General features: G+C 58.4%; 9 protein-coding genes across 9 annotated transcripts; 5 read left to right on the top strand and 4 right to left on the bottom strand.

Annotated features, from left to right (window-relative positions):
* Positions 1 to 750: 750 nt before the first annotated feature.
* PSEUBRA_003856 (uncharacterized protein) lies at positions 751 to 2,847 on the top strand (the record flags this gene model as incomplete). The annotated part of the gene is made up of 1 exon (XM_016436906.1): positions 751 to 2,847. One exon carries the CDS (start codon positions 751 to 753, stop codon positions 2,845 to 2,847), a length of 2,097 nt encoding a protein of 698 aa, XP_016291845.1.
* Positions 2,848 to 3,922: 1,075 nt separating this feature from the next.
* PSEUBRA_003855 (Type II pantothenate kinase) lies at positions 3,923 to 6,229 on the top strand (the record flags this gene model as incomplete). Its single annotated transcript, XM_016436911.1, has 1 exon — positions 3,923 to 6,229. One exon carries the CDS (start codon positions 3,923 to 3,925, stop codon positions 6,227 to 6,229), a length of 2,307 nt encoding a protein of 768 aa, XP_016291844.1.
* A 115-nt stretch (positions 6,230 to 6,344) lies between these two features.
* Positions 6,345 to 7,301, bottom strand: PSEUBRA_003854 (uncharacterized protein; the record flags this gene model as incomplete). Its single annotated transcript, XM_016436878.1, has 1 exon — positions 6,345 to 7,301. One exon carries the CDS (start codon positions 7,299 to 7,301, stop codon positions 6,345 to 6,347), a length of 957 nt encoding a protein of 318 aa, XP_016291843.1.
* Positions 7,302 to 7,904: 603 nt separating this feature from the next.
* PSEUBRA_003853 (Acyl-CoA oxidase, C-terminal) lies at positions 7,905 to 10,049 on the top strand (the record flags this gene model as incomplete). The annotated part of the gene is made up of 1 exon (XM_016436898.1): positions 7,905 to 10,049. One exon carries the CDS (start codon positions 7,905 to 7,907, stop codon positions 10,047 to 10,049), a length of 2,145 nt encoding a protein of 714 aa, XP_016291842.1.
* Positions 10,050 to 10,526: 477 nt separating this feature from the next.
* On the top strand, positions 10,527 to 12,710 carry PSEUBRA_003852 (uncharacterized protein; the record flags this gene model as incomplete). Its single annotated transcript, XM_059465147.1, has 1 exon — positions 10,527 to 12,710. One exon carries the CDS (start codon positions 10,527 to 10,529, stop codon positions 12,708 to 12,710), a length of 2,184 nt encoding a protein of 727 aa, XP_059320594.1.
* Positions 12,711 to 12,927: 217 nt separating this feature from the next.
* Positions 12,928 to 13,827, bottom strand: PSEUBRA_003851 (Copper chaperone SCO1/SenC; the record flags this gene model as incomplete). The annotated part of the gene is made up of 1 exon (XM_016436883.1): positions 12,928 to 13,827. The coding sequence occupies one exon, from the start codon at positions 13,825 to 13,827 to the stop codon at positions 12,928 to 12,930; it is 900 nt and encodes a 299-aa protein (XP_016291840.1).
* Positions 13,828 to 14,081: 254 nt separating this feature from the next.
* On the top strand, positions 14,082 to 16,523 carry PSEUBRA_003850 (Transcription factor 25; the record flags this gene model as incomplete). Its single annotated transcript, XM_016436897.1, has 1 exon — positions 14,082 to 16,523. One exon carries the CDS (start codon positions 14,082 to 14,084, stop codon positions 16,521 to 16,523), a length of 2,442 nt encoding a protein of 813 aa, XP_016291839.1.
* A 33-nt stretch (positions 16,524 to 16,556) lies between these two features.
* PSEUBRA_003849 (Cyclophilin-like peptidyl-prolyl cis-trans isomerase domain protein) lies at positions 16,557 to 17,780 on the bottom strand (the record flags this gene model as incomplete). Its single annotated transcript, XM_016436884.1, has 1 exon — positions 16,557 to 17,780. One exon carries the CDS (start codon positions 17,778 to 17,780, stop codon positions 16,557 to 16,559), a length of 1,224 nt encoding a protein of 407 aa, XP_016291838.1.
* A 1,228-nt stretch (positions 17,781 to 19,008) lies between these two features.
* On the bottom strand, positions 19,009 to 23,658 carry PSEUBRA_003848 (RNA-dependent RNA polymerase, eukaryotic-type; the record flags this gene model as incomplete). The annotated part of the gene is made up of 1 exon (XM_016436873.1): positions 19,009 to 23,658. One exon carries the CDS (start codon positions 23,656 to 23,658, stop codon positions 19,009 to 19,011), a length of 4,650 nt encoding a protein of 1,549 aa, XP_016291837.1.
* Positions 23,659 to 23,971: the final 313 nt, after the last annotated feature.

The following is a 23,971-nucleotide window of genomic DNA, read 5'->3' as shown; positions in this document are numbered from 1 at the left end:
ATCTCTGCGATACGCCCGCATGGCAGCGCTCTGCTTCTTCTCGGGAAGAATTTGATGTTCTCTCTGCTGGCGTAGAGCCGGATAGCCGCCGGAATTGCATGTGCTTGCCAGGCATTCTCATCCGCGGATGCAAAAAGCGCGATTGTGATTGCCAAACGATTGGCAGCGGCTTGAGATGCTGACTGATGCGTGGCGTGAAACTTGTCGACGGAATGCTTGCCAAACATGCCGTATCTGCTCAGCATAGGCGCTCCGGAAGATAGTAACCTAAGACAGATCAAGGGTGAACAAAGAGCCTCTTACGGAAGCGAGGCTCGACCCTGAGTCCTTGGAAAGTTACACCAGCAACAGACCCTGATTGAACACGTTTCGTGCCGAGTTGCATGTCCGCCCGTTGTGAACGTCTTGAACGTGCTCGTCCTTCTTGTGATCTCTGATCGACGTCCCTTGATCCTTCCATCCCTCGGACCACCACCTCGACCGACTGACTTCAAATCGGTCAGCCCGCGACATTAGGGCGCCCCTCCGAGAATCCTGTAGACAAGTACTCGTCGGCAGACGCGAAGCTCACCCCGACGGATTCGGCAAGGGCGATATCGAATGCTCAGAGCGACCCTGACTCTCGGTCGTCCATCTCGAGTGTTCTCTTGCTACAAGACCAAGACTGAATCACTCCTTGCCTCTATCAGTCACTTGCGCCACCAGCATCGGCTCGTCCGAACGCTTGCTCATCAAGCGCCTGCACTCAAGATGCAGTCGCAATCCGCTGCCGACAAGCTGTCGTCCGGCGTTGCCGCACCTGAGCTTTCCGCACAACAACAGAGACGCCAGGCATCGGTGCTGACATCACAGACGGCACCTACTTCGCCTGCACTCCGCCCAACGACGCTCAAGGCAGAGGCTGCTGCAGCGTTGCCATCCTCTTCATCCGACTCGGCCCTTGCTTCGTCCGAGAAGGCGTCGGCAGTGGCCGAGACGGCATCGTACGTCGCTCCACCCATCCCTTCCAGCTTCAAAACTTCGTTCGCTGCATGGTGGAAAGCAAATCCGGTGCAAGACGCCGCCGAAGCTGAGCTGCATCTGTACCGCTCCACTGGCTACTTTGAAGGTGCTTCGGTCAACAATGTCATCTGCGAGAACGAGGTGCTACGCGATGGCAAGGGGCTGGCGCACGGTCTAGAATGGGCACGCCGAGCTGGCGCTGCTACCACCAATGACACTGTGCCACCGGCAACGGCGACGGCTACCTCTTCTTCTATGGGTTCTTTCTTCCAGTCGCCCAAATTCTGGCCGTTCCAGCGCAGCAAGGAGCCTTCGACTATGACAATCGGCCTCACGCCGGCTGCTGACGGCAAGGTAGGCTGCATTCGTCTCGTCGATCTGGGTGGCAATGTAGCAAACAGCCCTTCCTCTGCCCGCAAGAGCCTGCCTGGTTCGGCATCTTCCTCGCTCGCTGGCTCTCCCGCAGTCAGACCAGCTGCCGAAAGTGGACTGCCTGTCCTCGGCGATGCCAATCTAGACGGACCAGCGATCAACGATAATCTCGAGCTGACCCCAACACCAGAAGCCGGTGTCAAGCCGTACACGCCTCCATCAGGACGCAAGATCAATATGCTCGAGATCGGCATCCCCTACTCGAAGGAGAAGGAGCAAGAGATCAAGAACGAGACCAAGATTGTGTTGGCGCACGGCTATGGTGCCGGCAGCGCCTTCTTCTTCCAGAACATCGAGTCAATGGCCAAAGTCCCCAACTCGCGACTGTACGTGCTTGACTGGCTAGGAATGGGTCGATCCTCGCGCCCCACCTTCCACATCCCGTCGAGCGAGACCAAGAACACCGATACGCGTGTAGCAGCTGCAGAGAGCTTCTTCATCAGCAGTCTGGAGGATTGGCGAAGCAAAATGGGTCTCGAAAAGATGGTGCTGGTGGGGCACAGTCTGGGCGGCTACTTGTCGCTTGCATATGCTCTTCGGTATCCTTCGCGCGTCGAGAGACTGGTGCTGGTGAGCCCAGTTGGTATACCGACGGCGCCGCCTGAGGATGAAGTCTCGAATGGCGGCACGTTCGCGCCCAAGAACCGATCGGCTGTGGAGCAAGAAGTCAAGCAGCCGCAAGAGAACATTGCACCACAATCGACCAAACAGGAGATGAAAGACGAGCGTACCGCTAATGACATGGTCAAGAAAGCAGCGCAGAACCGCGCAGGTGGCATCATCGAAGGCAACAGCAACAGCGCATCCTCGGCCACCCAGCCCTTGGCGCGCTCCGAGACGACTCAGACGGTCGATTCCGCCAAGATTCCTCGCTCTGGACAGTCGAGTGAGCCCGAACGCGGCTCGCATAACCCGCCAAGGTTCTCGAAGCGTATGCGATCCGTGTTTGGCTTCCTGTGGGAGCAAAATGTGTCGCCTTTCGGAATCCTGCGAGGTTCGCTCTTCTTCGGACCCATGTTCGCTGGACGATACACATCACGACGATTTGGCGCACTGCCCGAGGACGAGCTGCGATCGCTGCATGCCTACTGCCAGAGCATCTTCCTGAGCAAAGGATCGGGCGAGTACTGCCTTGCGCACATCCTGGCGCCCGGGGCGTACGCTCGGCGACCCATGGTGGACCGCATCGAGCGACTCAAGATGCCCATGAGCTTCCTGTACGGCGAGCACGATTGGATGGACGTGCGCGGTGGCAAGGAGGCGGTCAAGCGCCTGCGCAAACAGGGCAATGTCAAGACGAACTGCTTCGTCGTGCCCAACAGTGGGCATCACATCTATCTAGACAACCCAACGCCGTACAACTCGCTCATCACCAAGATCCTGCGAGGGCAAGCGGATGCGTCGTCCAAGTAGGACGTATCTTTCGCTTAGACAACACTACCACTATAGAGATGGCAACACAAGCAGGACCGGAAGCATACACCACTTACACACCCATCATCATTTGTGACAGCGCGTCGTTTGAGAGCGACAGCATGTCGTGTGAGAACAGCACGGACCAAGCAGCGATGAAGATGCCGCAAGGAGACTGACGGAAGAAATACACTGACATGCCGATATCGTCTCTCTTGTCTGACACGCGAAACGTGGCGTGGAAAGGCTTCGCTTTCGGTGCTCAGCCAGGGTCGTCAAATTCGGCGAAACGCCGGCTTCATCTGCAGAGTCTGTGTGGCTGCGAGTCACGCTTGTCACAGAGGACAAATTTGCCCCTTCCTTTGATCATTGCCAAGGAAGGGCCGTCATCGGATGGGCTGCCGACCGACAATAGCCGGAAGAGACCGACGTCGTGGGAGTGAGAGTGTGAGGATAGCATACGCACATGCATGCGTGCTGTACGGATCTGCCGCTGCTTCGGTGAGTTCGACCGCTTTCCCCGGGGATAGCGAGGCCCTTACCCCAAAGGAAAAAGAGGGAAAACGCAGCAGACTGGAATTGCGGCTTGTTTGATTGGACCTCGAAAGTGACGGTCAGACCAGGCGACTCAAACAAAGTAGCCGCAGCCGAGAGCAGTCAGCCCCGTCTTTGCCGTAGAGCCTTATTTCCTCTCCAGTCACTTTCAAAGGACCCTTCGCTTCCTGTTTGCGTCACCAGCTCAGTTCCATCTTGACCACATCACACTCGCATTCGGATCTACACAAGTCGCCCCTTCCTCGACGACCTCGATCGACCTCGATTGCACGCACGCAGGACGTCGCACTGAGCTTGTGCTGCCACTTCAATCCGCCGAGCATCGTACAAGCCGAGCTCGGATCACAGCTAAGGACCGGGCTCGGAGCCAAGCAACCTGACCCTCACACGGGGCGCTACATTCCCATCCGATCGAGACCATTGAGGCTTTCCTCACCGAGCTTCACATCTCCGCTCATACTAGACGATTTCTACAAGCACGGCAACCAGAGAGGGATTGCAAGCAGCCCGACTGCCCATCATGAACAGCACACAATCCTTTCCTGCTCCTCCCGTCGAGATCTTTGTCGACACGCGAGGAGCCAAGATCATGGAAGATGGCGCCTCGAGTCCAGATCAGAGAGACAGCCGCGACATCTACCTGCCCAATCACGTCGAGGCAGTGTCGCATATCGCCGTCGATGTCGGTGGATCACTGGCAAAAGTCGTCTATTTCACACACTCGCGGTCCAGCGAGTCCATGCCCTCCTCACCAACCATCTCATCACCAGCCATGCTCAATTCAGCTCTGCCGTCTGCTGCTGGATCCTCCTCGACGCCCAACACCCTCCCGCCTAAAGCTAGCACTTCCAGCTTCCGCTCGCGGCCGGCCTCGGCAAACGGCACAATCCCGCCCACCGGCTTCAGGACACCTCCCGCCCAGCTCGACCATCCCATCGCATCCGGCACATTGACGCCTACCGCCATCCTTGGTTCGCCGCAGATCGCATCGGCATCAGCCATCCACTCCACCCTACTCAAACGTCGCTCGTTACCAGCTGCTCTGCCAGGAGGAAGACTCAACTTTATCAAGTTCGAGACGAGCGACATTGACAACTGCATCTCGTTCCTGCGCGAACTCATCGAACGGTCCGCGGCGTCTAATGGCGTTTCAATTGAAGACATGCGCAAGGGTGTCAAGCTCATGGCAACAGGCGGTGGGGCACACCTCATGTACGACTTGTTCGAGCAGGAACTCGGCATCGAGGTCAACAAGGAAGACGAAATGGGCTGCTTGATCACTGGTCTCAACTTTATCACCCTCATCCCAGATGAAGTGTTCTGGTACTCGGACGAGCTGGTGGCAGCATTGCATTCGCCTCTTCCTCAGAACGCCGAAGCAAGAGCCGATGCACAGGCATTGCGGTCTTCGGTACCATTGCAACATCCGCTACCCCGTCCCTCACCGAATCCGCCCCTCTATGCACCCATGTTCGACTCGCATCCATCGCCAAAGCTGCCCTGTTTGCTGGTCAATATCGGCTCGGGAGTCTCGATCATCAAGGTAGACGACTTTGGCAAGTTTGAGCGAGTCTCGGGCACGTCGCTGGGTGGCGGTACGCTGTGGGGTCTCCTTTCCTTGCTCACGGACGCGGACAGCTTCGACGAGATGCTCGAGCTCTCGGAACAGGGAGACAACGCGAGCGTCGACATGCTTGTCGGTGACATTTACGGCTCGGTCGGCCTCGATCATCTCGGTCTCAAGAGCTCGACTATTGCCTCTTCCTTCGGCAAGGTCTTCCGCAAAGATCCGAACTCGTCGGCTCCTCGCAACGCCGAAGGTCGCCGCAAGAAGTTCCGGTCCGAAGACATTTGCAAGTCGTTGCTGTATGCCATCTCGAACAACATCGGTCAGATCGCATACATGAATGCGGAAAAGTACAATCTCGATCGCATCTACTTTGGTGGATGCTTCATTCGCGGTCACCAGGCGACGATCAGCACGCTTTCGTACGCCATTCGCTTCTGGAGTAAGGGCACGAAGCGCGCCTTCTTCCTTCGACACGAGGGATACCTTGGCGCGATTGGTGCATGGATCAAGCATGTCACGCAGGATCCGACGTCGTCGAATGGGAGGGCGGCCGCACAAGCTATGGCTGCTGCTCTGGCAGGCTCAGCGGGCAGGTCGACGCCGTCCGTGCCGTCGGGACTTGGACGCTCTGTGTCTCCAGCTTCGTCGTCGGACGAGCCGATCGATTGGGGTAAGATCCAGGAAGCCTCTTTGCAACCACCCGTGCTCAACGGCGACGGACTGCCTGAGCCAGCTGCACCAGCAGACTCCACAGCGACGCTATCAAACCCGCTTTTGGCTGCTTTGCGCCAAGCAGAGTCGCATGACCCAGACAACAAAACACCAACACAAGAGTCGACACAGCAAGAGAAGCACCTGGGCTCGCAACCGCAGTCTGACCTGGACTTTCTCAACCGTCTCATGAGTCAGCAGAGCCAGCCCGCGCGACAGCCGTCAGCTCAGCAAGCGAACGGCATTGCTCGCGCAGACTCGGACGAAGCAGAAGCCGTGGAGGGGCAGGACGAAGCAGCGCAGCTCAACGAGATTCTCGCCTCGCTCAAGTCGTTGCAAATACCGACGACGAATGGTGCGGATCCAGCGGCAGCACAGGCAGAGAGGAATGAGATCTTGAGCCTGCTGGCGAATCTGGAGCAGACCGAGGAGGTGGTAGGTGGTCTCGAAGGAAAGCTGGACAGCCTGCTTTCGTCGTTGGACTCGTTGATCGCCAATCAGGAGGCGCAGCAGCTTGCTCAGTCGGCTGTGGATCGGACATCTTAGAAACAATCGCAGACAGGATGCTTCATTTGTGTATTTTTAGACAGCTCTATGTACTCAACGCAACACCGACAGCCGCACGAGGCGGTGCTTCCGCATGTACAAGCATCTTGTGTGACTAGATCGGACTGAGAAGGGCAGTCCACACGTCCATGCATCTCACCCTCCCTATCCTGACCACCGCTTCCTCCATTGCGTTCTTTGTCGTCTCCACGCTCTGTTGCAGCTTCTGTTTTGTCGCGTACCCCTCGCAGTCCATTTTGGCCGCCTCTTGCGCCGCATCTCGCGCTATATCCACCTCCCAACCTCCATCTTGGAGCTTTTCCGCTGGTGCAAATGTCACCTCTCGATCCACTTTCCAGCCTGCCTCCCTTGCCAGAGCTTTTATCTGCATGGGGCTGAGTACGAGCTGCACGTTACCACCTTGCACCGGCGATTGTCCCTGGAGTAGCACGGCGAGGAGGTGTGGGAGCGCGTCTGGATGCGAGATGCTCAATGCCCATTCTGCGAGCAGCAGATGTTTCACTCCCGCCTCGCGGATCGCGATGAAGGTCTCCTTGAGGACATGAGCGGAAGGGAAGTACCACATGCTGTGCGATAGCATGACCGTGTCCACGGTGAGCGTCGCAAGCACCTCTTGCGCTGTCTTGCCGAGCACGAAGGATAGATTGGGGTAGGCTTGGGAGAGGACGTCTTGAGCTTGCTGAAGCGTGTATGGTGCGCCGTAGTCGGGTGGGGCAGGGTCGACGCCGACGATGCTGGCTGGTCGACCGTTTTTTGTGTAGAGATCGGGGTTGGCAGCGTGCACCGCAGCCAACGCGCCAGTCTGGTCGCCCTGCCCACAGCCCAGGTCCATCACGCTACCCGCCAGCAGATCATACTTCGCATCTTCGGCTACAGGGGCTGATGACGAGGGATCAGCGCCCGTCAGCCAGCTGTAGAGGATGTCGAACCGGTGCGCTGTCTGGACGCTCTGCACGCTCAAAGGATTGCCTCGAGAGGAAGAGGGCTGGACGTGCCGCGCGGCCACATCCACCGCTTTGAGTTGGAAGAGCTGTTCTGCGTTGGTAGTCATTGTTGAAGATGGTAGAGAGAAGGCGGTGTGGGGTGGACGAGCTCAAGTTTGTGGTTCGAGACAATCTAGAGCTGCACCAGCATGCGGAAGCCCATCGTCCGAGGGGCTCTACATTTCATGCACTATTGAATGATACAGACTCCTGCCATGCTTGCATGGTGCTGGTGAATGACTCGTGAAGTCGAGCATGATCGTTGACAGCTGTCCGCGGAGGAAAATGGAACGGCTCCAAAATTCGACACAGAAAAGGAGACAACAAAAAACTCTCGACACCAAGCCTTCTCTTCCTGGTCACTATGCTCTGCTGGCGAATGCACGACCACCATGAGAGCGGAGTCGATGTCAATGGCCAGCTTGAATGTTAGGACAGAGAAGAGGTAGGTCCTGACAACCATGGTTGCGCATATCCGCACGTCGGCCTTGTTCGGCCACCGGCAAAGGCGCGCTGCCGGAGGCTCGGCTCTGCAGCCAGAAAATCGTGTCCAAAAAAGGCCGGTCTCGCCGGCAATCGCTTCCGTTACCCCACACTCGCACAAAAAGCAGCAACCGCTACATCTTTCTCCGTTACCATCACCATTCACTCGTCGTTGTTTGCTCTCAAAAATGGCATCCAATCGACCAGCTCCCGAGAAGCTGCAGCCGCGCGACATTCAGGATGAACGCAGAGCATGCTCGTTCGACGTCGATGCCATGTCGTGCATCCTGCCGGGCTCCAAGGCGGAACGCGACAACGCTCGTTGGTTGCTATCGCTCCTCAAGAACGACGCCGACCACACCTTTGACAAGGAAGACCGCGTCTTTCAGTCTCGAAACGAGCGCTTCCTCAAAGGCCAAAAGGTAGCACTGCGCTATTTTGAAATCCGCAACCGACACGGTCTTGAGAAGAAGGATGCAGACCTGATGCGATTGTACACTGACGAGTACCTTCCCATCCAAGTGGCCGAGAGCATGGCGCAGCCAACACTCATGCGACAAGCAAGTCAGGAACAGTGGGCAGAGTGGGGACCTATGGTGCGATCGGGACGATGGCTAGGCTGCTACATGCAAACCGAGCTGGCTCACGGTTCCAACCTTTCTGCGCTACGCACCACAGCGACACTTGATCTCGAAAAAGACGAGTGGGTGATCAACACTCCCGAGCCGTCTGCAGGCAAAGTGTGGATCGGCGGAAGCGGTCTCACTGCCACGTACGGAGTCGTGATGGCCAACCTCATCATCAAAGGCAAGTCGTACGGCATGCACCCGTTCCTCGTCCATCTCCGATCGCTCGAAGATCACACCCTCCTTCCTGGCCGACGCATCATGGAGATGGGCGCCAAGCTCGGTGCTCCCGCGATGGACAATGGCTATACCTGCTTCGACTCTGTTCGCATTCCCCGCAACAACCTCCTGCAGCGTTTTCAGACGGTCTCCAAGGACGGTGTGTACGAAAAGCGCAATGCCGCCGCTCAAGTCATGACGCGCGGCACCATGACGCTCGTCCGTGTCGGTCTCTGCGAGATTGCAGCGCACCATCTCGCACGAGCCGCCACCATCGCCATCCGCTATGCCGTCGTGCGTCGCCAAGGCACGTCAGCCACCAAGCCGGATCAGCTCGAGCCCAAGATCCTCGACTACGCCTCGGTGCAAACTCGCGTCCTCGCCGCTCTCGCCAGTGCGTACGCCATTACGTTTGTCAGCCAGCACCTCAGGCGCATGTACAACGAGATGATTTCCGAGATCGAGGGCACGGGCAACAGCGGGTTGCTGCCCATCGTGCACGGTTACTCAAGCGTCCTCAAGGCGGTCTGCACCAACGAGTCGTTGGGTGGCATCGAACGCTGCCGGAGGAGCATGGGCGGGCACGGGTTCAGTCAGGCTTCTGGCTTCGACTTTGAGCGCAACCAGCCCAACGCCGGTCTCATCTACGAGGGCGAGAACTCGATGCTGTTGGCAGGCCCGTCGGCGAACTTCTTGATCAAGCAGCTCAACGAGACACGGAAGAGGAAGGGCAAGGCGGCGCGACCTGAGCTGGCCTACCTCGAGCTCATCGCTGAGGGCTCTGGAGTGAGCGCTGCCATCTCGAAGCGCGCACAGGCCGTCAGTGCCGAGCAGATCGGGCAGCCAGCAGCACTGCTCGACCTGCTGGGCTATCGTGCCGCGCTGCTAGTCGACAAGCTCGCTCAGCACCGCTCCAACGCTCAAAGCACCGACGGCGTCTACAAGCACATCGATACGAATCTCGCTGTGCGCGCATCCAACGCGCACGGCGCCTTCCTTCTGGGCTATGCATTCCACGACGTGGTCAAATCACTTCAGACCTCCGCTGGCACATCGCGCTTCGGCGTGACCATCCAAGACTCCCATGTTACCGCGCTGGATAGCTTGCTTCGCTTCTACCTCATCCAGAATTGCATCCTGTCCCAAGAGACGCTTGGTGACTACCTCGAGCTCCAGCTGCTCACTGGTGCTCAGTTGGATGCGCTGCGAAGGACCGCAGCAGGGCTGCTCTCCGGCCCCATCCGCAGAGACGCCCTGCGTCTGGTGGAGAGCTTCGACATGGACGACTGGTATCTTTGTAGTCCCCTGGGCAGCAGCGACGGTAGGGCATACGAGAGGATGATTGAGTGGATGAAGTTGGAGCCGCTCAACCATACGGGAGAGAGGGGAGCAAGGGATGAGAACGGCGTGGTCAAGGGGTATAGGGAAGGGATCGGGAGGTTGATCAGGGGTGAGGCGGTGGCATTTACCGAGAAGGCAAAGCTCTAGAATGTCCTTGCGCTCAGTTCAAATCCAGTCGCAATTCGTTGCAGCAAGTTCAGGCTCGACTGTTTGTGTCGTTGATGGGATGCTGTGATCCATGTTGTCTGTGTGATGGTGTCGACAATGGCGAGGCGAATCAGTAAGATCGGGATCGCAAACGCGTGAGTTGAGCCCGATCCAGCTAGAAGAACTAATTTCGCGATGGGTGGTTGGACGTGCCGCTCGATCCAACTCCTCTTTGAAACGCTCATCCTATCTTCCTCACCCATGCATATCTTGCACGTACCTATGCAGTGACCATCATCTCAGACACCGTTGTCGTCACTGTATCTCGCTCATTGCCCGTCTCAGCTTCTCGCGCGCATTCACATTCACGAAGATACCCTGGCCCGCTGCATACACGCTCGACAAATCGCGCCTCAACCTGTTCTTGTCAGCAGCACCGAATCGCATTCTCGTCCATTCCTACTCATAGTCGACAGCATGGCAGTCGAAGTACCGCAATCATCCTCCTCAGGAGCGGCGCTACCGCTCGACGACGATGTGCAGATCGCCTTCCTCCGTTCCATCGCATTGCATCGCCCAGTTGGCCCGCACAAGCATTTCCAGATGCTCTCCGTCATCTCGGATACGCAAAAGGCGCTCGATCTCCGATACCAACGACTCTCTGCCCGACTAGAAAAGCTCAGCAGTGCAGCGCCGCCCAGCATCGCCGACAAGAAAGCCAAACCGGCCGCTTCCGCGAGTAGCAGCAACACAGGCAGCGCACGCATCCGCCGCTCCGTCACCGGCAACCTTGGGCAGTCACGCAAAAGCTCCCGTTCCCGCTCAGCGAGTGTCGCCAGCTCCGGTGCCGTCGAAGATGACGCTGAGCGCACAGACGACGATGCGGACGAGGAGGAGGAGAGGGAACGCCAGCAGGAGACCGAAGAGACGCGCCTCGCCATCGCACAGCTCGGCATGGACCGCAGGATCGAGCCAGAGATGGTGTGGAACGAGCTGAACGATCTGTTCGACCTCGAGGCGTTGGATGATATGGAGGAAGGTGCGATCTTTGATTCGTCCAGCAGCCAAGCAGGGACGAGCACGGAGGGAGGTGATTCGAGCGGCTCAGAGTCGACGCCGAGGCAGGGGAGGCATAGGAGGGAAACGAGTGCGGAGGCGGGGAAGACGCGCACGTTGCCAGCGGGAGTGTTGGCGAGATGCGTGTTTGAACATCCGGGGTCGCCTGACTTCCACATGGATGCGAATAGGAAATCGAGTTCCGGCGGCTCGCAGAACTGGGTGTACGGAGATGATATCAAGGGAACGGGGGATGGGATGGCTAAGCGCGACTTCTACCTGTGGCCGTGGGAGGCCTATGAGCCTCTGATCGCCGAGCGACGTCTGGCCAAGAACGCGGAGGAGGAAAAGGGACCAGCTGCCGGCCGCAGTGGTTCATTCGCAAACGAAGTCGCAGCACCGGACAAGAAGGTAAAGCGCTCTCCTTCTCCAACCGCCAGCGACAAGCCAGACGCGGAGGACGCGGAGGAGGTCCACGATGACAGCGAAGAGGAAGCGAAGCCTGAAGAGGAGGAAGATCTCTCAGAGCCCGATTCGGACGCTGACATCTCCAAGGACTCCACCCCCAAGCGACGCTCCAATCGTCGGGGCCAAGACTCCAGCGGCAGCAAGAAGAAGTCGACCCGCGGCCAGGCGCGCGGCGCATCCGAAGCAGCCAGCGACGAAGACGAAACCGCGCCCGAGGCCAAAGACAAAGACGAAACCGATGAGGATCACTCCGCTGAGGAGGACGACGCCAAGTCTCGCATCCTAACGCGACGAGGCAGTCGTCAAGCACCTACGCCCCTCCAGCGGCCCTCCCGCCCCACACCCGCCAGCCGCAAGAGCACGTCCGGCAATGTAACCCCTACCCGCTCCACGCGACGCAACCGGCGAGCGGGCGACGAACCCTCCGACGAGTCTGGCGCCGAGGACAAGGCCGAGAGCGAGAACGACGACGAGGCGACGCAGAGCGAGGCGGACAGCACATCACGCCGAAGGGGCAAAGCGCAGCCGGCATCCGCGCGCAAATCCAAGAAGCGTGGCGCACCATCGAGCGACGAGGAGGATGTCGATTCGCGACCCTCGGTGCGCCGGCGCAGCAGCCGGCGGGCGTCCAAGTCGGACGATGTGGAGCAGGATGAGGAGATGGCCGATGCGAAGGAGGAGCAGAGCGAGGCGGGGAGCCAGGCTGGGGCCGAGAGCGCCTCCGAACAGGGCGATGCCGACGAAGATGGTGAGGAGCAGGACGAGGAGCAGGACGGCTCAGAAGAGGAAGCCGAAGAGGACGCCAGCGACGACGGTAGCGACCACGACATCTCGCGTCGCGGCAAAAAAGGCACTCCTTCGCGCAACTCTCGCACAAGTACCGCCAACCGCTCCACTCGCGCCTCCGTCGTCTCGCGCTCGAGCGCCGCGAAGAGCCCACCCGCAGCTACACCCGTCAAACAGACCCGATCCAGCCGCACCTCCGCTACCCCGGTCGGGTCGTCCAGGAGAGGAAGCAGCGACAAACAGCAGCCAGCAGCTTCAACGCCGACGCCGAGAACACCCGCTCAAAGGGCCAGCACCAGGAGCTCCGCTAGCGCCGATCAGAGGAGCACGAGGCGCACGCCCAGACGATAGACGATGCTGAGGAATGCACGGACATTGAAAGAGGTCGGAACCGGGTCGTGCCGGGTCGTGTGAGAGCTGTGAGCGGGAGCAAGAATGTGATGAGCAAACCAGGGCCATTCTCAAAAGCCCGTCACTGCTCTGCGCCGGTTCAGGTCTGAGTCTAGGCTCACAGCGTCGACTGGAGGAAGTGGTGAGAATTCAATCCTGCTCAAGTACAAGTGACTGTTCAAAGGCCCACCTTCTGCCTTCCATCCTTCTGCACCCGCTCCCTGGCATCGGCCTCCTTAATCTCCAACCCAGCATCGATCCACTGCTTGACATACGCATCCACCTTGTCTCCCGTCTCTGTGGCATCGACGCTCCTTCCGAACGCATCGACGAATTTGCCCTCGGGATCCATGAGGTAGAAAAAGATGCTGTGATCCACCAAATAATCTCCCATTGGATCGGCTCCTGGTGGGGTGCTAAAGTAGACTCGGTAGGCCTTGCACGCCTGTTTGACCGCCTCAAACGTCCCTGTCAACCCGACCATCCTCGGGTGGAAATCCTCAATATACCTCTCGAGCTGTGGAACGGTATCTCTCGCTGGATCGCACGAGATGAACACCGGGTTGATCACCGTCTTTCCGTACTTGGCGTCGATGCGATCGACCACTTCACCCATCTTATCCAGCTCCTCGGGGCAGATATCGGGGCAGTTGGTGAAACCGAAGTAGACCAATGAGAAGCTGCCCAGCAGATCGTCGTGTGTGAAAGGGTGGGAGGTGGAGGTCACCAGTTCGAAGGGGCCGCCGATGCGTGGACGTCCCACCTTGGCAGAGGCGGTCTCGGCCTTGCGTCGTTCGGCCACTTTGGCTTTTTCTGTGCGGAAGTAGTAGAGTAATCCCGCACCGGTGACGAGAAATAGGAGGCCGGCACGGAGGTTGAAGGGACCCACGGCGAGTTTGTCTTTGGCTGACTCTTCGCGTTGTGAGGAGTAGTAGCGGGCGGTGTTGGGGACCGGGGCGACTCGTGCCGTGGGTCGAAGGGTGATGCTGCGTGGGAGGGTGGAGATGCTTCGGAGGGTGAGGGGCCGTTGGGAGCGAGCTATCGCTGCGGCGCGCACTGTGGCCGAGAGCGCGTTCATTGTGATGTTGTTCCCTGCGGTGACCGCGATAGTCCGTTGCTGGTTGTGTTGGTATAGATCGTTGAGAAGGTTGAAGCAAGAGCGAAGGAAGAGCGCTGCTTCCCTTTTTTTAGAGCTCTCTCGCCTGAGCTAAGCGTTGAATCTCGGAATTCGGACTGTGCTCCGCCCGCTCCACTTTTCTGATTCTGCTCCACATGGATCCCTTCTTCCTTCCTTCAACCTGTCACAGACTCGTCACAGTCAAGCTAGCAAGAATGAGCAGCAAGAGGCTCAACAAGCGGCAGCTGCGTGAACAACAGGAGCTCGACGAGCTGGCCGAAGCACCGCTGCCGACCAACGAGGCAGCGAAGAAGTCCGCATTTCAACAACTAGCCGAATCGGATGATGACGATCAGGATGATGACGAGGAGGAAGAGGAAGCAGCTCCTGTCTCGACCGCCACGAAGAAGCCAACAACCACTTCACTCTTCGCTGCACTAGGTGATGGTGCTGAAGAGGAGGAGGAACAGGACGACTCGGAGCCAGATCAAGATATCTCCACGCAGCAAGCGGCAAAGTCGAACAAGAAGAAGAACAAGAAGAAGAAAAAGAAAGCTGCTGCTGCTGCTACGGCTGACAATACTGGTTCGGCAGAAGGCGACACCGCACAGCAGACGCCATCGATCAATGCCGCGAAGAAGTCGACCAAGAAGAAGCCCACCGCGCCGACCCCAGCTGCCAAGTTGAAAGACGTGTCCGAGATGTCGATCGACGAGTTCGACGCCCTGCTCGCCTCGCAAGCCTCGCTCAACACCGACTCGTCCAACTCCGCTCCCAGTTCCTCCTCAAACGCTCCCTCCGCCAACCGCGTCTCGGCCTTCCGCACGCACCTCGCGCTCGACCCACGCAACCTCGACCCCTCGCTCGAGCTCCGGCGTCAATTCGGTTCCGCGGCCATCAAAGCGTATCAATCCGAAGCGGCCTCCTCCGCGGGCGGCGGTCGTGCGACCAACGGCGCTCGCGCTCGCGCCCAAGCGACCAACCCCAACCTCAAAGTCCGCTCCCTCCTGTGCACGCCGCAACCGCACTGGCCGCCCATCGCGCGCTCCTTCACCGGCATGTCCATGGACATCCTCGAATCGCCTTCCGGCCGAACCTGCGTGTGGAGGCACAGCAAAGCCTACCGTCAAGTCCAGATGCAATTCCTCCAAGCCGTTCGGAGCTACGATCCCAATTCGCTCATGGCTTTGCTCAGGGTGTATCCCTACCACGTGGATACGCTGTTGCAGCTCTCCGAGTATTCACGGCATCAGGGGGATTTGGGTCAGGCGGCGGATTTCAACGATCGCGCGCTGTTTGTGATGGAACGCTGTGCGAGTCCGTTTTTTACGAGCTGTTTGAGTAGCAGCACCAGTGGGCCACCCGTGGTAAGCTTTGCCAAGGTGGAGAATCGGGCGTTTTACATGGCGATCCATCGCAACATTGGGTTTTTGGGACGAAGGGGGACGTGGAGGACCGCGTTGGAGTGGGCAAAGTTGCTGTTGGGATGCGGGGAGGATGGGGAGGATCATCATGCGGCGTTGCTGTGGATCGATTTCTTGGCGGTGAAAGCGAAACAGGGGAGGTGGTTGGTGGAATTGTTCCCGCAACTGGATGCGCAGCGGTCGAAAGGCGTGCATAGCGTCGAGGAGCTGAGTGTCGCCGCGCGGACGATCACTGATGGGGACAAAGAAGCTGCGGGTGAAGGTGCCGGGTATGCGGGGACGTTGGATTGGTGTGTGGGTCTCGCCTATTCGCGCGCCCTCGCCTTGCGTGCGGTGGAGAAGGAGGAGGGGGACAAATCGCATACTCGCTCCAATGCCGCTCTCCGACTCGCCATCGCCCGGTTCCCAGCCGTAGTACCGCTGCTGTGCAACAAGATCGGTATCGAACTCCCCTCGACCCTCGCCGGTCACCCCCTCTTCCAGCTCGCCCCACGCTTCTCTTCTTCCTCCGACACGTTGGGCGATTTGCTGACGCACATCTACGTCCTCCGTTCCGAGTCGCTCTGGAAGGACCCTGGTTTGGGCGACTGGTTACGATCTACCACACTCGCTCTCTCCCCCGCTCTCATCGAGGATTTCAATCGACCCAAGCAAAATCGCCAAACGCAACCCGCCAGCGCATCGCACCGCACCCGCCAAGGTATCTACCGTCATGTGCTTGTCTCGGATGTCCCCGATACGGTTCGTCAGCAGCTGATCGCGTACCTGCCCCCAAGCATTACGGGGAGCAGCGAGCAGATGGACTCGTTCGACCCGGTTCCACCTACAGGGGAAGAGGTGACCCGGTACGACGATGCGTATTTCGCACCTGTGCTTTCGTCCCTTCCAGCTCAACGGGATGGAGGGCGGGGAGAGGGGATGATGGCCGCCTTCCGGAGGGCGTTGCAAGGGCTAGGTGCGGGGCAGGGATGGGATGCCGCCATGGAGAATATGGACGATGAGACGAGGGAAGAGGTTATGGCACAGGTGATGGGGATGGCGCAGGCGCAGAGGGGAGGTGGGATGCCTGGTGGATTTGGTGGAGAAGAGGACGAGCAGGAGGATGGCGAGATGGAGGCGGCTGGACAAGGGGCGTTTGGCGCCATACGTGCGGCTATGGACGCTATCTGGGGCGGACGCGGTCAGCCACAGGAGACTCACGACGACGAAGAGCAAGAACATCCACACCAATGATGCATGAATCCAATGCCATTCTACCCATGAAGACTAGGAAAACATCTTACTATACGCCGCCCGCTGCGCCTTCTTCCTCGCCTCCCTCCTCTTCGCCACATTGGCCAATTCGTTCCTGATCCCCGCATCCGCGGGTGCCAGCTCCTTGGCCCGACCCAGATCCGCCTCGGCGCGCTCGTCGTCCTTCTGCGCAACGTACGCCAGTGCTCGGCGGTAGAACGCTTTGGCCAGGTCCGCCTTCTTCTTGGTCTCGGCCGCCTCGCTCTCCGCGTTGGTCTCCCACGACTCGGGTTTGGTCGAGGTGAGGTGCTGGATCACCGCGGTGGCGGTTTTGATGGAGACGGTTGGTTGTGCGGGTGTGGTCTTGAGCGCGCACAGGGCGGTGTTGAGCTGGATGCTCGTCTTGAGCGTGCTCCACTCGGAGGCGAGCGCGGAGGGGGTGTCTTCCGGTAGGATGGGGTGGAGCGAGAGGTAGCGCAGCGCCTTCTGGTATTTCTCCAGCGCAGTGGCGAACTGTCCCTTCGAGAATTGCGCGTTGGCGATGCTCTTGAGAGCGGAACCGATGTCGAACGTTGCTTTGACATCGCTTTCGAGCTTGTCATCCTGATCCTCGGGGAAGTCCTCGTACTGATCGCCCGTGGCATCCGCCTCAATGCCATAGCTGCCATTCTTGACCTCCTCCGATCCCTCCTCCAGCTGCCCACACTCCACAATCCTCACATTTTCCACAGGCCGATCGCTGCTCGTCTCCACCGCTTCCACCCTCCTCACCACCCCCTTTCCTCGCAACACACGTCCAAACACCACATGCTTCCCATCCAAATGCGGCGTCGGCACCGTCGTGATGAAAAACTGACTCCCATTCGTCCCCGGTCCGGCATTGGCCATGCTCAGCAAGAACGGAGCGTCGTGTTTTCCCGTCAGATCTTCATCGGCAAACTTTTCGCCGTAGATGCTTTCGCCGCCTGTGCCGTCACCGCGAGTGAAGTCGCCGCCCTGGATCATGAACTTGGGGATGACACGGTGAAAGATCGAGTTCTTGTACGAAAGAGGTGTGCCAGAAGAGGTGGTGACGGTGGAAGGGTTGGTGCAGAGAGCGCGGAAGTTCTCGGCTGTCTTAGGGACCAAGTGGGCGTAAAGCTCGATGACGATTCGGTTGGCGCCAGCGCGGGTCGGGGGAGGTGAGGTGCCGAACGACAGGTCCAGGTAGACCAAAGGGTTGCCCGGTTTGGGCGCGGTGCTGCTCGAGGTAGCCATCTTGGAAATTCGATCAATCGGATGGTGGTGGTGTGTTGGAACAAATGAGCGGTGACGAGACCAACACTTTATGAACAGTGGGGAGTGAGAAGTCAAGTGTTGCTCGCAAGAAGAACACGCAATCGAGCTTCGATTTTTTGGAAGAACGCCGTTTCTGGCACTTTCCACGCCTTCTTCTGACGCACAGACGCGAGAAATCGGGCATGGCGCATCTCTCAAGTTAGACGCATCCTCTTCGTGATCGACTCAGCATGTGTTGGCCTTTGCTCTTCGCCGCAGTTCCTGTCTCAGTGTTTCAGTCGCAACCAATCTGTTTTCATCGTCGTCATGTCTACAATATGGAGATGACATTGAGCGCGCGTGCAAAACCGATTCAGGATGACATACGATCTAGCTGCTTGCACAGGGTAGCCCTGTCTCTGTCCTGCATTTGACTGATGAGCTGAAGGATTTCGTCCGTGGACTTGAAACGGACTGGAAAGGTGATGGAGCGACGTTCTGCTACCTCACCTTCAGCTTGCTTGTGTTCTTGAGGAGGCGACAGCGCGCGGAGGGTGGCGGCTGATGTGCTTGGAGATGGACAATCAGATTGACGCCTGACGACTGGATCGTTGCTGTGAGAGCGTTAGTGATCGCGTTTGCAACTAGCCGCCGGTCCTGAGCCGCCAAGGTGGCGGTTGTTCATCAACAGTACGGCGTACATGTTCCGGTGGGCACGGGAAACCTTGTACAGCCTGATATTGAAGGGGCATTCCTTCGCCGTACAGTAGATGTCGATGTATTCCTCAAAAGACTTTTGCTCGAGGATCCATCCCTGTTCGTAAAAGTGGTCTATCAGGCCCTCGGCCGCAAGTTGACCGTCGTCAACGATGTCAGGGTAATTCTCTGGTAGCTGGATCAAGTGGCACCTGCATTGGTAGCTTGAGTTGCTGCTCTGTTGCATCGTGGCGGCTTGCTGGGTTGGAACAAGGTCTAGCTCGACCGTGGAGAGGATGATGAAGGAGAAGGTAAGAAGCACAGAGCAAGGAGGCGCGAGTCAAATCCTGTGCGCAGCTATGCGCGTACCCGCGCTGCGCTGCGCTGCTCTCCAGTTTTGCGCCGTCCCCACCACAACCTCATTTGGGGGGCCATGCCTCATGACACAACGTCTATCGCTCGAGTCCCTTTCACAGAGTCGAGATTTAGTTTCAGATGAAGCATCGCATTGCATGCTTCGCCCTTGTTGTCTTCAAAACAGTCGTCCATTCGACTGATGTTCCTCGATCAGCTCCAGCAGGCATCCGAGCGCGACCACCGCAAACGTATTCCCGCCGAAGCTGCGCACACTCGCCTCGGTGGCGCCCAGATAGCATGCAGAGTACAGATAGCGCAGCTCCTTGCGTCGTTTGCGCCGAGCCAGGTCGTCGGCCGACATGCGACCCGAGTAGTGACGCTCCATGCCGTAGTCCGAGTCGTCGGAATCGTACATGAGCTGGTAAAGTTCTGGGTCGGTGCACGCGATGGCGCGGTTCTTGCCCTTTGAGTTGTGGTTGGAGGTGCCGTTTGTCTTGGACTTGCCATTGGCGGCGCCGTTGGTTTGCGAAGTGCCGTTGCTACAGCCGTTGGTGTGCGAAGGGCCGTTGCTCGAGCCGTAGTTGTAGCCGTTGCTGGTTCCGTTCGCCTTGGCCTTGCCCTTTCCCTTGCCTTTGCCGCGACCGTTGGTGTTGGCGGTGCCGTTCGAGCGAGCATGGTCAATGCCGACGACGACTCGTCTTTCCGGCTGCTGTCCGTTGGCACTGTGACCGTTCCCGTTCGTGGCGCCATTTCGATGTCCATTGCCGTTGCCGTTGGAGCGAGACGACGAGGCAGCCGCAGCAGCAGCGGCTTCGGCCTTCTTCTTCGCGTCTCCCCTTCGCAGACAGTCGTCGACGTACTTTTCGCGTGCTCGATTCACCCGTTCCACAATGTCGTAGTACTCGCCGTATTCGCTGTCCGAGTCATCGGACCAAGGCGATGGACTGCCGTTGGGATCAGGTCGCTCGCGCAGCACCACTCTCTCACCATCGACCACCACGATCCTCGGCTTGGGCCTTGGTCGAGGCTCCGCAGGGACGACCTGCGCATAGCCAGTGAAGTGCAAGGTGTCCGATATTTCTTTCCCGGGGATGCCAGTCTGCGACCTGCCCGTGATGTTCTTGGTCGGCCCTTTGCGCGTGTCTGGTCGGATCGTTCCTGTCTCGACGCTATCGTTACCCGCAATGAGCTGCAGTTGCGCCCTCAGGATCGGGAACAGCTCCGCCGTAGACGAGGTCAACCTTTCCTGTCGTCTTTTCAGCTGTTTCGCCTTGCACGCCATGACCTGTGTGCCGATCAAAATCTCTTCCTCGCTTAGCCATTCCGTCTCGGTTCTGCTTTCTGGGATCCATGCGGCCAGCTTGCTCAGCTCGAAGACGAATGTCTCGAGAAGCGGTCGGAAATGCTCCTGCATCTGCACCAGTCTCAGTCCCTCTGGCACGATCTGGGAATATTTTTGCGCCAGCGTCGATAGGATCGACAGAATGTCGTCCGACTTGCCCGGCTGCTTGAGGATTTTGGTGAGCGCGCTCGGGTTGCTCTCTCCCCTGGCCCACGCAGGTTGCGTGCCGAAGGGAGTGTCCGTGACCTGTTCCGGAATCGCTCTGTAGAGCTGACCAAGCGCTCTCGGGCTTGCGTAGATGTTGGGGCCTGCCGGTCGTTGAGCCAGAAAGTCCGGTCGGGCCGAGTTGAATGGTGGCATGGGCACTTCCTTGCGAGGGATTGCCTGTCCCGTTTTGCGGTAGTCCACCGCCTTTGCATGCAGCTGTGCCAGCTTGATGCAGTCCGGATCGAGCGAGTGAAGCTCGCTCTTGTCGGCGATTTGCAGATGGAAGGTCGATACCAGGCCAACCTGGTCGTTGATGATGTAGTCGACAAAGAAGTCGGCAAGATCTTCAGCAGTGCAGGACCTTGCCAGTGAGCGAGGAGGCACGGTCTTATACTGTCCAGGCGAAATGACTCGCTCCGGGTACAGACGAGGATCTTGGTAGATGGTGTATAGGTCGCCGTCGAGGTCGCCGCCGCTGAGCATCGACTGGAGGGGTCGACCGGTGGGGCTCTTGCTAAACACGACGACGTTGCGTAGCTGCCAAAGCGGGTGGTCTGGAGGCGGCGCCACCGCAGTCACCACACGTACATCACCTGGGTGAATCGTTGGACTTCGACCGATCATGACTTGACCTTGGAAAGCCGTGAACTTGCCGTCGTTGTAGTCGTCGACCTGGGCGAAGATCTGGCCTCGCGCCAGATACCCAAATTCGTCCACGACACTAATAAGAGTACTGCCATCAACGGGAATTCTCGCCTTGCGCTTGAGATCGCCGAGAGCAGCGGCGATCACGATTGTACAAAGCCGGTTAAGGATGCCATCAGGGTGAAGCTTGTCAGGTTGAACACCGACCAGGCTTTCGAGGCGACGGAAGAGCCGGTTCATCTCCGCAGTGTCGCTGAGAGCAAACGAGCCCATCAGCTTGGACGCACGCTTGAAGCATCTGCGGGCCGATTGAGCATTCTCGACCGCCTTGTGTTGCAGTGACAAGAACACCGGTGCCTTGACGCCAAGATCCTCGAGTGCGTTGATGAGTGGACGATTGAGACGGGCTGGCAGAGCGGAGAAGGAAGTCGCAGCCACCTCCAGATCGCGATGCTCGGGAGCAGAAAACTTGATCATGCTCTCTCGCACGATCATCTGTTTGCCTGTCAGTTTCGGATTGAGGCAGAGGACGCCCTTCGCACCCCCGCAGCGGAACTGGATGGCAGAGGGAATGCGTGCTGGATCCTCCTGCGACAGGTGCCATTCGCGACGCATGTTCTTGACTGTGCACAGCTCTCGCCAAATGTCGTTGAGCAGCGCACGCGAGATCTGACCTACACCGTCAGTGAGCAGGTAGAAATCTCCTTGACGGCGCCCGTCGGACGGCATGCGTGCGTCGCTGTAGTCGTCTCGGATGATCTTGATCCACTCGTCTTTGATGCGGATGGTGGACGATGTGGCACTGAAAGCCTGCGAGAGACGTGCGCCAAAGCGAGCCGGTTGCTTTTCGACTCGACTGAAGTTACCGAGCGACTGGCGAATACGCTCAGCATCCCACGGCTTGCCTTTCTTGTCTGTGAAGGGCGTGACGAACCAGCAGTGGTGACTGCCAAGACCAGAGCCCGACCAAGCGAGTAAGCTGTAGTGACGACCAGCGATGGTGATGCCGCACTTGAGTGTGGTCCCGATCCGCTCGTGCACGAACGATTCGCTGTCGACGCCGTCGAGATCGAGTCGAGAGACGGGGAAGCGGTCGCCGTCCTCATCGGAGAAGGCGACTCGCAAGAAGTGGCTGCCGAATTCGGGAAAGAGGCGGAGAACACGATTGGAGGCGTCCATGAAAGGGCCTTCGAGGAGAATCCGTGTTGGTGTGACGGTGACATGAAAGACCTGGGCCACAGCGGTGGTCATAGCTATGTCGTCGAGCGTGGCGATCTCTTTTGCGTCGTAGCGCTTGAGACGCTCTTCTTCGGCATGGATACGCTCTTGCAGCTTGGTGGAAGCTAGAAGACACTTCGTGTTGCGCTCGCGGACCTGTACCTGGCGCGAGGTGGCGGCAAGGCTTTCGAGCACTCGGGCCGCGAAGTCGACGCTGTAGAGCTTGATGAGACGGCGTGTGTTCGACTTGAGGGTCTCGAGGACAGTAGGCGAATAGAGCGCATTGCGGAAGAGCTTTTCGAATTGGTAGGCGACTTTGATGTCCAGTGTCGCGTAGAACACTGCTGCTGCTTTATAGTATTCGGGGTCGGTCAGATTACGCCGCACGATGGGGCGAGGGGAGTGGCGTGGATTGCCAGCACGCTTGAGAAAGGGACGCGCTTCGAGACAGAACCAGTCGAGATCACGAGTGGAGACGAAGGAGACGCGGAAGTGGCAAGCGATACTTGGGATGCGATAGTGCTTGCGTTCTCTTTGAGCGAGAAAGTCCCAGTCGGGATGGAGGATTGTCTCGATGAAGTCAAACGAGGTACTATTTCGACCATCCAGGATGAACGTAGCGGGATCCTCGAGCTCGAAAGCGAGCGCATTGTGGTCACGATCAATGGACCAGGCGACGATGTTGTTGAAGAGAATGCGGATCGCATTCTTCTTGTTGCCAAAGTAAAGAACTTGGGCTTTGACGTCAAAACCCGATGGCAATGGAGTCAAGAGGCGATCAAAGTCCTCGATGGAGAACTTGCCGTCTTCGCAGATGACGCCAAATTCGACTTTGTTCCAAGCTCCGTCGCTCTGAGGCGGCTCGACGGCTCTGCGCGTGTGCGGACGACTGGAGACTACGCGGGTGGGCTCGGTGCGTGCGGATACGGCGTAAGCGACATTGGCGCGATGCACAGGCCTAGGCTCGGTGGGATCGACCACTCTGGCGAGCAAGGCGTGGTGCTGAACGTCGTCTTCGTCGCTGCTCTGAGCGGGATCGCCTCGGAGCCGTCTCTGTCTCTCCTCCCACGTCTCGAAGGAGTGGCGTAGAATGTCTTGGACCACCCGCTCAGCACCGAAACCGTTGGAGATGAGTTTGAGCGCGTTGTACTTGCCGTCTCGAACTATGTCGAGGGGTCTGCCTGTCTTGCCAGAGTAGTATTGAAGGAAGGCGGAAGCTGTCGAGGTCTCTGCGATGGTGACGAAAGCAAAGCCTTTGTGTCGATCGCGGCCGGTCTTGGGCAACAAGAGTCGGAAGTTGGTTAGACCATCGCCTGGTAGACGGACTGGCGGAGTGTGGAGCGCGGTGGCGATGCGATTGTAGAGGTCTTGCTCGGTGACCCAAGGATTGATTTGCTGGACGAGGATCTCCATTGTGTAGGCAGGGTCAGACGCCACCGATTGATGTGTAGTCTAGCTGTCCTGTCGTGTTCTCTGTGGTTTGATCTCTCCGTCGCGAGCTCTAAAAGACGGGGGAAGGCATTGCCGCAGGGGTCGGAGCTGAGTCAGAATGCTGAATGGTGAGCATCTCTGTCGGCTCAAGCTAGCCGTTTTGACAAGAAGAAGGGGTTACGCAGTCTATGAGGAGTTGACGAAGTTTGATCCGTCTATATATGATGCTCGAGGTGTCCGTGCATGTTCCAAGGAGAGAGTCCGTGTGCGAAGGAGGGAGGAGGGAGGTCTTGCA

Source organism: Kalmanozyma brasiliensis, assembly GCF_000497045.1.
Source record: "Kalmanozyma brasiliensis GHG001 unplaced genomic scaffold PSEUBRA_SCAF25, whole genome shotgun sequence".
Lineage (NCBI taxonomy): Eukaryota > Fungi > Basidiomycota > Ustilaginomycetes > Ustilaginales > Kalmanozyma > Kalmanozyma brasiliensis.
Note: the sequence above shows the minus strand (reverse complement) of the source record. Positions and strands in the feature narration are given on the sequence as shown.